At 34.9% G+C, this 13,133-nt stretch overlaps 1 protein-coding gene across 2 annotated transcripts in view; it reads left to right on the forward strand.

Moving 5' to 3' along the window:
• Positions 1 to 13,133, forward strand: part of LOC117182808 (GPI mannosyltransferase 2) — an 88,547-nt gene that overhangs the window by 44,354 nt on the left and 31,060 nt on the right. For both annotated transcript variants that reach the window (XM_033376210.1, XM_033376264.1), the window contains exon 2: positions 4,539 to 4,678. In XM_033376210.1, the coding sequence (XP_033232101.1) occupies positions 4,539 to 4,678 (140 nt within the window). The remainder of the gene's footprint in view (positions 1 to 4,538; positions 4,679 to 13,133) is intronic.

Here is a 13,133-nt window from a genome sequence, read left to right on the forward strand (position 1 = left end):
TCTTCTTGACTTCGAGAAGCGAACCATGTTCGTTATCGAATTTTCGGCACCAGCTGACAAAAACATCATAGCCAAGGAGAATGAAAAGAAAAAGAGGTATCGGGACCCTATAAGGGAGTTACAACGATTGTACCCGGAATATTCTGTTAAACTAATCGTCCTTATTATCGACGCTCATGGAGGTGCCAAGCTTTCACTCGTTAATAGCCTAAAAAGCATCCCTGCGTGTCAACAATATGCTAGAACACTTGCGGTAAAAATGCAGAAGGCGGTCGTCCTTGGTTCGCTCCGTGTTCTTAGGGTGCACGAGGCTTTTGCTGGATCGTCGTATTGAATTCTTTACAGACTTTAACCACCTATCTCACGGTTGTGAGACGTGGTTGTGGCTGAAATTTTACCGCGATTTCGCTGGAAGCGGGTGCAATTTTTCAGATTAGCACCAGCTCCGGCGAAATCCTGCGGTTGCCCTTATGGGAAATTTTTTAATATATTTATATAAAACAATATATAGCCCAGCGGACACTGTTATAGAACTATGATGTAACAGTTCTAGCACAGAAATAAAAACAGGGTAAGAACATGCTTAGACCATGGTCTAAGTGATGTCCCCGATTGGATGTATCAGTTTTGTAACACTGTTCCAGAACCACGTTCTGTCAGAGATCTGTAACAATTCGGGGACAGCGTTATATGTAAAGTAATTGTTAGAACAATTGAGTAAAAGTGTTTCTGTAACAATTCTAGAACAGTGGTTACAATGGTTACAAAGTAACCATATTCTGTAATAGCTCTGTAACAAATATGTAACAGTGTTACAAAGTATATTTGTTTTGTAACAATTCTAGAACAGTGCGATGAGTCCGAAAATATTTTTAAAACCATTTAGGAACAGTATTAAAAAGGAACCGTGTTCTGTAATAGCTCCGTAACAAATATATAATAGTGTTAAGATGTAAATTCGTTCTGTACGAATTCTGGAAGTGTGTTATAAGTCAAATATATTTTTAGAATAGTTTAGGCACAGTGTTACAAAGTACCATTATTCTGTGATAGTGCCGTAACACATATGTAACAGTGCTGCGATAATTTTTAAATTATGGCACTGTTCCAAAATTGTTACAGAACGACTACAGAACAAATTTACATTGTAATGCTGTTACATATTTGATACGGAATTATTACAGAACATGGTTACATTATAACACTGTGCCTAAACTGTTCTAAAACCATTTTTAACTTATAACACTTTTCCAGAACTGTTACAGAACGATTACAGAAAATGGATCTGTAACAGTGTAACAGAACTGCTACATGCATTTGGGGAGAACATTACTTAGACTATGTTCTAAGTATGTTCTTACCTAGTTCTTATCTAGAATTTGTTCTTTTGTATTCTAGAACTGTTACATCATAGTTCTAGAACAGTGTCCGCTGGGATATTACAAATAAAATTAAGGTTCTTTTAGGAAAGAAAAGTAGTACGTTTGACAAGCTTCAAATAGAATGCCGCGTATAAGATATTTTGTATACCATTACCTGGCGGACCGAAGGAACCGAAAAGAGTCTCTACAAAGTGCATTTGAAGACTCCTCTTAGCCCCCCTTCGGTTCCTTCTTAAAAAATTAAAAAAAAAAAAAACAGCAAGATCAACTTTTACATTTGTTGAAATTTGGATTCTACGTTAAAATTTACATTAGAAACTCACGGAGTGATCGCAATATATTATTTTTGCAACATTAAAATTTTAAAAAAATGTCATTAACTTCTGCTAAGGATTACTTCAAGCACGTCTATAATAACTCAAGTAGTATGTTGCGCAAGAAGTTTAAAAATAAAATTTAAAATTGGCAACTAAGTGTAAATAAATATATGTCATGATTTATGTCTAATTTTACACAAATTTAATACCTTCTCCGATAAGAATAGTATGAAAAATGAGAATTTGAACAAAACGCTTAACTTTAGTCTAAGGTTTCCACTGCGTGGCGCTAGCATCCAGGCTGAATTCTTAAAGTTACCGACGGAACGTTTTCTTATTAACTGCTTCTAAAAGAAGATGCACTTGAAGTCGCCTTAGGCCCATGTAAATGACAGGTATTTTAGTTTTTTAAGTTTCTAACGCTGCAAGATAAAGTATTGGGATTAATCCGTGAGTTTCTAATGCAAATTTTAACCTAGAATCCGAATTTCAACCATTTAAAAGTTGATCTTTCTTTTTTTTTAAGTTTTTTTTTTAATAAGGAACCTAAAGGGGACCCAGTGGGTTCTTTAAGGGTACTTTGTAGAGGCTCCTTTAGATTCCTTCGGTCCGCCAGGGATTGGTTACCCGCAGAATAGAATTTATTAATTGGTTCGTTGAACTTGCCTCTCAAAATCGGAGGGAATAGAAGAAGAATCGAGGGTAAGATAGAAGACCAGAGAAGGATTAACATACGTAATTTTAATTTCGCGGAAAAATGAAAAACTCAAGATCCATATTTCACGCATCAGAAAGTTTAAAGAAAAAAGTTATTTTCCGTACCAGAAATACAATATTGCGTGCTTATTAGACAATTGCGACACGAAAATAGAGACAGGGGTTATACTGCACCTAGCAGGTAAGTAATTTACAAAAAATTGTATACAATGTTTCGCAATCTCGCTTTTTGAATTCTTTATCTTTAGATTCCGTGAGATAAACTAAAACCTTTGCAAAATTATAAAAACTCAAGTTTTTTGAGACATAATGAGTTGTTATTTCGTTCCTTCGTTATGTCGAACTCACCGCGAGTCACATATACACCTTTTGTGACCTTTCTCACCTTTTCGTGTTAAAGAGACAAATAATATCTCAACATTAGAGGTAAGAAAAATTATAATGAAATGTAGGTTTTAGATTATTTTGAAAAAATTGTAGAAGCTTTTCAGAATCTTGTAAGGATTTAAGATTTACAAAATGGTTTTTTTAATTCCTGCGAAAATTAATATTCAAAAATAAAGCTTTTAAATCGTTAAAAAGTGTATATTAAAAATCAAGGTTGCTCGCTGTCGGCAGGCTAGCCACTACGATTATTTAAACTGGTTCGAAAATGTCTAAAACTTTTTAAATTCCGAATAATTAAAGCGTTCCAGTTTTTAAATCTTAAAAAATCTTTTCATATATTCCCAAGAATACTTTTTATTCTTTATTAAAGGCTCAAGAATTATGAAATTTTAAAAAAACCTTAAAAATTTACCGTTGAAATAAAACTTTTAAATCAATGAAGATTTTTCTCGGAATCACAACACTTCTAATTTTTTGTAAAATCTAGAAGGATCTGTACTTCGTTACAAATTTTCTGAAATATTTTTAAAATTTTCAATCTCTTTCAAACTCTTCGAAACTTCTACAATTTTTCAAGGTCTTTCACACTGATTTGAATTTGTCCTTAAATGTTGTTAAAATCTGCAAAAACAAAACAATCTGTTTAAAATCTTCTACATTATTTGTTGACATCTTCCTTTGAAATCTATTCAAATTTGATCAAAAATCATTACATATTACATATTTAAAACTATTCCTTCAAAATCAATCCGTTAAGGCCATGTCATGAGTGGGACACGTGACCAGATTCCTACCTTACCGCCACTTTTTTTATTTCCCAACTTATTTTCACACGAAGCGCCACATTGAGTTGAAAATTTGGGATAGTAAACAAGAACCACTAAGAATGGTGGTTCTGGTCCTAAATTTATATAATTATGTAACAAGTTTTTAGTTGTGAATAATTTTTGTTGCTTTTTTTATAATTATTAAAATTTAGGACCAGACCCACCTTTCTTAGTGCTTCTTATTTATTATCCTAAATTTTGAACTCGATGTGGCGCTTCGTATGAAAATAAGTTGGGAAATAAAAAAAGTGTCGGTAAGGTAGGAATCTGGTCACGTGACGCACTTGTCATATGGCCTTAAATAATTGAAAATATTCTCAGGAAGCTTAAAAAAATGTTTTGATTTTTTTCAAGCTTAAGAAGAATTCTTTTTTTTTTATTCTTTATTGACATTTTAAAAATATTTTTGAATTTTCTCACCTTTTTTAACCCCTTCGTTGGCAGAGAAAATTCGACAAAGTGCACAAAATGGCAGGAATATTTTTTATCCTGAAAATTTGTATTCTTGGGTTTTTGTGGTCGCTGAATCCGAATTTGAAATCAAAATTCAGAAATTCAAAATGGTGTATACAATATGGCGAACGAAAATACAAAAAACGGCTTGATTTGCATAAATCTTGGTACTTACGGGTTTTTGGGGTCACTGAACCCGAAACTGAAGTCAAAATTTGAAAATTTAAAATGGCGGCTCCAATATGGTGTATGAGGTGTGTGTGGTGGGTTGCTTTTTACTCGGGTCCAGCGACAAACGTACACATATTTTGAATAGGTAATCTTTTCAAATATTTGTAATACCATTCACCAAAATACAACTTTTTAATTTCGTATAAAACTTACACCTATGGTTTCTACTATATGTAAGCCTTATTAAATGATCTCACTATTTCTGGTTGTGGGTTCAATTGCAGACACTGAACAAGAAATTGATCGTCTAATTGAAGCACAGAGACCGAAGTATCCTCCAGTAAGAATGCTGGTGCCATTCGACGAAAATACTGACGAAGAAACGCCACTTTTACCAAAAGTACCTCTTGCAGCGAAGCGCAAGGTAATTGAAAAAAGATTGAAAGAAGATGATAATCCACTGTTCTTTGAATTTGACTCATTTTGTTTACCTAATACATGTGCTTGTAGGTTTATGGGCATGAAGCAGTAGATACTGCGCTTAAGAAACGATTAACTAATGCCAAAATTTTTTCAGCCAAAGATCCAAACTTGGGAAGCATACTCAAGCTTTGTTGGCACGAATGCATTATGTAGAGTATTGATTGTTTTCTCGTTTGAAGAATTCTTGCAAGTTTTAATTACAAAACCTAGTGCTATGACAGCTGCAGCGGCGATGTATCTAACATGATCAATGAAGTACAAATGCGAGTCAAAAATCACATAACTTTGCATTTTTGCGGATTGATACTTAGTCTATTCTTATCGCACCATTCGAAAATGGAATCAAGGTCAGCCTGCAATCCCTCGCATTTTCAATCTGGCTAATTATTCTAATTTTTTTATGTCGTCTGTGAAGATTAATATGAAGGATTTGATATTGCTCACAATGTCATTCACATATACAAGAAATATAAGAGTGGTACACCAGAAGTTGGGGTGTACGCTTGTGAAGCGACGCCTTTAAATTTCACTCTATACACCCGTATAGAGTGTTGATTATACAACGGTTGTTATACAACCGTATAGGACTATCTGTCAGATAGTCCGACAATAGTATCGCCAGATTGATCGGTATGTTTGTAAAGAACCATTTTTTAAAAGTTATTAATGGTAGATTTTGTCGAAAGCCTTTGACAGATCGGTAAAGATGACGTATACTTCAAAACCCTTTTGTAACGCAGAGTTGGTGTACTGTGTGAATGAGATTAAGTTAGTTACACAGGATCGCCTGGGCATGAAGCCATGTTGAAATTCAGAGATTAATGGAGATATGAATCTTTGTACGTCATCTTTTATGGCCTTTTCAAAGACTTTCGCAAAATTACACAATATGGATATGGGGCGGTAATTAGACAGTTTCGCTTTATTTCCCGTTTTGAAAACTGGTACGACTTTAGCTGATTTCCACCTTTGTGGAAATATCCCTATAATTAAAGGTAGGTTAAAAATTATTAGTAATTGTTTTGCTAAGACTTTAGCGCATTCTCTAACAATAAAGCTGGGAATTTGATCGAGACCAGAGGTCATCTTCGGTTTGAGCTTAGATGCTGCCTTTTCAACGCTCTTAATAGTTAGGAGGTAGGACTCTGATTGGCTATTACAGTAGATCGCATTCATCTCGTCTTTGGGGGCTCTGAGAAGATTTGTTAGCAGCACGCGGTCTGTAGTAGCTAAATCGATTGATTGTCAATGTATATAATATATATAATAGATAATTTTGAAAAATTACTTTTAAGAGAATATTTTAAAATATATAAAAAGATTTCAAAAATACTTAAAAATGAATGTGGAAGATTTGAAGGAGATATGTTTAATATTGCAGGCTTTGAACAAAATTAAAGAAGAATTATAATCATGTTAAAAAATTTCAATAATAATTGACAATTTGAAAAATGTAAAACAACTTGCAGATGTTTCAAGATTTCGAAAAAAATAATTTGCAGCGCAGCTTTTATTACTTCAGATGGAAAAATTGTTAGCTTTAGAATTCAAATTTTCAACTTTCATTGGCCGTGAAAAATGTTGTCGAACAAGTGAAGCAAATGAAATGCATGGCTTGAAAACGTGACAAAAATAATGCAATGCTGGGTGAAGAAATTGTTGATCTTGAGGGAGTCGATCTCGAGAGTTTTGAGCATCCTGAGGATAAAGAGACTTTAAATCTTGAACATTTGATAGATCTACTATTGAATAATGAAGAGATATTATCGAACTTAAATGGGTCACTGGGAGAGATTGAAAGCGGAGAATTTTCTTATATTTTGAGCTTGCTGCGGATACACAGACTTCAAATTCTGATGATACACTATTAAATAACGAAGAGAAATTATTGAATTTGAATAGGTCGCATCAAGAGCTTGCAAGCGGCAAGTTCTCTGATGATATAGAAGATTGAACATATGACTTTAAGTGCGGCGTGTGATGTTAGGTTGATGTGCGATATTATTACTAAGGCAGGCAGTACAGTGCCTCCTGTATTTTTAAACTTGTTTTTTAACAATTGAGTAATTTAGTCTCTAAGAGAAGAAAAAGCGAATGACGTGTGATGTGACTGATAAGTACTTTAGAAAAGCCAGCTGTGAGTTATTCTAATAAAAATTTACAATTTAAGCGTGCGATATACAGATAAAAAATATGCAAGGTGATCCATATGCTATAATATTTCACTCATAAACAACTGATTACAGTTGACTAACTAACTAGACAGTTATTGTAGAAATCTTCAGAAAGTAGGAATAATAGATAAAAGTATTATTTCCTATAATTGTCATTTTTCTAGTTATTCTAATGTTGACTTCTTTCACCAACGAATGTTTTTCTTCGTGAATGATTTACTGGGGATTTATGCCTGCACAGCTTATAGGAGTGTTAGTTGAAGTTTGCCGGTTTTACTCATAGATGTCGCTAGAGATATGTATACATTTCTATGATTTGGCAGTTATGTCATATTTTTCTATGGACAGTTGAAGCTCATCGATTGCTGGTAGAAACTTATGGTTAACATGCTCCAATGGTTAGAACATGTAAGACAAGTTATTGAATAAAGACCCAACCCAATCGCAACAACAATTGGCACAAACACTAAATGTGACCCGAGGAGCAATTTGCCAACATTTATAAGTCACGGGGAAAATCCAAAAGTATGGATAATGGGTACCACAGCAACTGAACGATAGACAAATGGAAAATCGAAAAACCATTTGTGAAATGCTGCTTGAACGGTTCGAAAGGAAATCTTTTTTGCATCGAATTGTCACGGGGGACGAAAAATGGATTTATTTCGAGAACCCGAAGCGGAAAAATTCATGGCTCTCACCTGGTGAGGTCGGCCCATCGACTCCAAGTGTGGTGTGGTGTACTCTGAGTTATGAAAACCTGGTGAGACGGTGAATACGGATCGCTAGCGACAACAAATTATCAATTTGAATCATGCGTTGATCGAAAAACGGCCGGAATGGGCCCGAAGACATGACAAAGTTATCTTACAACATGACAACGCACCGTCTCATATCGCTAAAGTGGCGAAGAACACATTAAAAGCATTGAATTGGGAAATATTATCGCACCCACCGTACTCTCCAGACCTCGCCCCGTCCGACTATCACCTTCTCGCATCGATGGGACACTCACTTGCAGAGCAGCAATTCGCCAATTTTGGAGAAATCGAAAAATGGCTTTTCGAATGGTTCGCCTCGAAAGAGAAAAAGTTTTTTGGAATGGTATCCATGATTTGCCTGAAAGATGGGCAAAATGTGTAGAATATAATAGTCAATACTTTAAATAAATTTTTTTGAGATTCCCTTGAGGATTAAGTGTTTTCTTTATTGAAAAAACCAGCAAATTTAAAGTAACATTCCTGATACATGAAATAGAACATTAGTCATATTTTATCGCGCCGAACCAAAGATAGAATAATACTTTCAAAATACATGTACAAGCGGGTAAGAAATGAAATCAATCATTTCATAAGTATTATTTTTCAGAAATACTTTATTTTTCTTAGTTGAATTTATATTTAATTAAAGATATAGTTTCTTTGTGTGTTTGAAGTAAAGTTCAGTTGAATGTTTGTGCGGTTTGACGACTCGCAGAATATATTACAAAACACTTTTGTAAACTAACAATATCTAAACGTGTTACTTTCTTCAAATCCTATGTGATTAATCAATTATGTAGGTCTTCATTTTGTATAATCACTGTCGCTTAGGCTTCGCGTTAGAAATTTAAATTTTAAAAATACTGACTCTTAATTTTTTTTCGTGAAAAAATATTTCCATGAATTTTTATGCATTACAGACAATTGTTTCGAATTTCTGATAGGTATATATAATTAAAAATCTGTCATAAGGACAACCGCAGGATTTCGCCGGGAGCGGGTGCTAAACTGGAAAATTGCACCCGCTCCCAGCTAAATCGCGGTAAAATTTCAGCCACAACCAAGTCTCACGACCGTGAGATATGTGGTTACAGTCTGTAACGGAATCAATACGACGATCCAGCAAAAGCCTCGTGCACCCTGAGAACACGGCGCGACCCAAGGACTACCGCCTTCTGCATTCTTCCCGCAAGTGTTTTAGCATATTTTTGACACGCAGGGATGCTTTTTAGGCCATTAGCGAATGAAAGCAGAGATGGTAATAAAGCACTCTTAGTGTCGCATTGTGCCTTTGAATGTAGGTCGTTCCCGCGTGATTTGGACAACTAGATAGTATGTGAACTAAATGCTCGGGGTGTGCATGGCACGCCCTGCAGCTATCATCAGGAATGTCTTGGCTCAAAATGTGGCTAAGGTATATTAAGGTGGAAATGACACCGTCTTGGCATGCAAAAATGAAACCCTCCGTACCTAACTTCAATCCGGGCGATTTAAGGAAAGCACACGTTAGCTCACAAGACATTGACTGATCCTTCCCATTTCTGTGGAAAAAACCGTGCATCCTTTTATCGAGGAGCTGTTCACGAAAGTTTTTCTCTTGTGCTTTCTTAATCCGGGCTTTCAGGAGTGAGTACTCGAGATAGATAAGATTTGATGCATTTTGCTCACCCCTAATACTGAAGTCAAGTCCGAGTATTTCAGCAGCCTCCTCCGCTGCTTTATACAGAAACGCTCCTTTGTCCACTTCTTCGTAATTCCTGACCATTTTAGGAAGAGGGTCTCTTCCATTTGCAACTCCATGTGCTGTACAGGGACCCTCTATCCGCAACCCGAGGACGCGTTCGGTCGTTTCTTTTGTTTGGATTTAAAAATTCAAGGTTTTGTGCTGTCCCCCTGGTATTATCTTTAACTTATTCAGTATAAAGAGCATCCTCTTCATGTTGTGTAAGAAATCCTGTATGCACCATTCTAGAAAGCATATGTTAAAAACCAGTTTAGACCAGTAACTGCATTGAAATGACTACTTTTCGTGTATAAACAATTTCTTATTTACAACACTATTTTAATGGTACTTTAGAGAACCAGCGTGATAAAGATACGTTTGTAACTTTTTAAAATATTATTCGCATTTGAATTTCTATAATTAATTATTATTGCCTCATTTCTAAAATAAAACAAAAATTACCATAATTTCATAGGAAAATTTAAGAAAAATGACTATTTATTAGGACACTAAAAAAATATTCGTCTTTTAGATGATATTTTTGTGAGATATTACAGACAGAATTCTTTCTCATTTTTTCGCTTATTGGCTTCTTTTGTGAAATAAATATTCGTTGGAGGGCAAATATAATCAGACAGTTCTTATTTCTCTTGGAAGATATAATTAAATGAAAAAAAGAAAATTGAAATAAGTTTAATGGAAAAACATTAATCGGGACTAATTAAAAAATTATTGATTGCAAAGATCTCGATAACGCACGCTGTGCCGAAGACGTACCACACAGTTTCGGAATGACATCATTCTGCAGAAGAATCATTAAAAATATTGCGGCAACTCCAACGATACGACAGGAATGGGTGTGGCGATCTTCTAGTTCAGAAAAGTAACCACCCAGGCATTTATTTCTGAGGCAGGCCCGTGCTTCACATTCACAAAGTATATGATGAGCTGTCTGATCGTAAAAATGACACTTTTAAGAACGTGGTTTGTTCCTAAATCTCATGTTGGACTAGTGTTTTCTCAACCGGCAGTGACCAGTAGGTATTTCTATTACTACTTTTAGCTGCATTCTTTAGAGCTCCCATTACATGCACTTAATACAAATTTCTTGAAAGCACCAGTTTTTGGGATCCCGTCCCAAATCTCGCATGCTGCTCCGAGAGCCATTTTTCTGTGACCCCTTTCGCTTATGTATATGAGATACCGTAATAGAATTCCGCACTGATCAGCGATTGCGAAGCTCACGTCTTAGCCAGGGCAGGCCCAGTTTTTACCGACCACCTTATGAAGATCCTGAAAACAGCTCCAGACCAGTCTGGAAGTAAAGTCCTCGGGAAAAGGAGCCTTAACCCTTTGTCACACATGTGGGTCGTTCACGAAACAGTCAAATTTCCCCGCTTAAGTATCTTTGAATCCGACGATTTGGACGAATCCCCATTTGCAGATATATATGTACGAAGTGAGAAAAAAGAAAAAGGTGTGCTATATGCCCATCTAAGAATGATGAAAAACGTCGTATTCTTGCGCAATCTGTGAAAAGCCGATGTGTGAAGAACATCGCACGAACTTCTGTAAAGATATCGGTGCTTAAATTATTTACTCTCATATAATTTTGTAAAACTTTTTTAAAAAGTTTCTTATGAAACTTAGATGTATATATAATAAATAAATATTTATTTTTGAAAGAATAATGGATTTTTCATTCATTTATTATATGTATAAATTACAAAAATGACCATATCTTCAAGTGTGCAACAAATAAATTTTTTTTTTGAAACTGGAAGACATAGGACTATATTTTTCTGGCAGGTCATGGTTTCATCTTTAAAAGCCCAAAGTACAGTTTCTTAATATTCATTTATTGCAAGGTTATTAATTTTTTAACTAAATTTCCATTTTGTCAAATTTTTGTTAATATTCGGATTTTTATTTCGAAAAAAGTTATATATTTAATTCTAAAAACATTTAGAACATACAGTAGAAGCTCTTATGAATTTACATACATTTTTCCAGATTTGTATTAAGCTTTTAAGATAGAAAAAAAATAATTGGACATAAACGACCCACCTGTGCGACGGAAGTAGCAAAAAAAACCTGTAGGACAAAGGGCTAAGTGCAACTTGACTGTCACAGCTAATCTAAATATGGTGGTCTTCATATTCTCATTTATGAATTTCCTGCAGACAAGACTGAATAGCTATTATTTCGGCCTAGAAAACTGTACAGAATGTGCCCAGTGCTATTGATATTTTAGCCTGGATTCTATCCAGAGATTCCAGCCCTTGTTCTCAATGACTCTGTAGAGCCATCTGTGTATCAAACGAAAATAGAATACCCGCTTGCATACACTTAGTGACATCATGTAGGTCTGTCACATCAACGTTACTAAAGAATGACATGAAGACCACATCTTCAGGATATCATTACGACGTGGGCAAGACGTCCGATGTCCGTGCGGTTAAGACATATTTGCGATATTAAAATATTTTAGAAATATTTAAATATAACTCCTCGATACGGACATACGTCGTCATCGCGACATCGTAAAAATGTCGTAAGGACGTTCTCCACTTTTCGCCTCATAGAAAGTTGTATAACAATATTTAAATTTATAATTTGATATATCCGAAAGACATTTAGGGGCATTTTTCGACATTTTTAAATTACTTCAACACATTCAAAATAGTTTTGCCAAAAACTACGTTGAAAAAAGTAAGAAATAAAAATAAAAAATAAATGTAAGTACCAAGAAATAATGACGTTTTGACGAAACACAGTTTTGGAATTTTGCCTCCAATATTTTTATATACTTTGCCACACAGTTCAAAACTAAGTTATTTTGATATTCAAGAAAAATTGGTAAAATACCGAAAAATACCCTTAATTACGTTTGGATTTCTGTCTTTCTAGATCTATCTGGATATTCTATTGTTGTGAGGGGTACATAATACTGTTCCATATTTGATACATAACAGTTCTAGAACGGTTATAGAATTGTTATAGAACTGTTGCAGAATTGTCCAAGATTTTTTAAAACGCAGGGTACCAAAGTTCTAGAATTATTTTAGAAATGTTACAGATCGGTTGTCATAGCGTTCTAGATCTGTTACAGATTTTACTATACAACATTTGCAATTGAGTTCCAGAATTGTTCTAGAAATGTTACAGATCAGTTTTCACGGTATTCTAGATCTATTATAGAATTGTTACAAAACACAGGTAACCGAGTTCTAGAATTTTTCCAGAAATGTTACAGATCGTATGTCATAGCGTTCTAGAACTGTTACAGAATAGTTTTAGCGTATTGCCATCACTGTGAACAATTAATGAACAACTAAATGGAAATCAATTTGATTGCTAGCATATACTTCATAAGAGCGATAAATATCTGGATCCCATTATCTAGTTTAGCCGAATGGAATATCGCCATGCTGCCGCGTTGGAGACCCATGTTCGATTCCCACCAGCTTTATTTTAATCACACTTTTCTGTTTAAGCTTGTAATATAATATTCCTGCATATATATAATTAAAAATTTGTCATAAGGACAACCGCAGGATTTCGCCGGGAGCGGGTGCTAATCTGAGAAATTGCACCCGCTTCCAGCGAAATCGCGGTAAAATTTCAGCCATAATTTCAATACGACGATCCAGCAAAAGCCTCGTGGACCCTAAGAACACGGAGCGACCCAAGGACAACCGCCTTCTGCATTTTTCCCGCAAGTGTTCTAGCATATTG

The sequence above is a fragment of the Belonocnema kinseyi genome, chromosome 1 (genome assembly GCF_010883055.1).
Source record: "Belonocnema kinseyi isolate 2016_QV_RU_SX_M_011 chromosome 1, B_treatae_v1, whole genome shotgun sequence".
NCBI lineage: Eukaryota > Metazoa > Arthropoda > Insecta > Hymenoptera > Cynipidae > Belonocnema > Belonocnema kinseyi.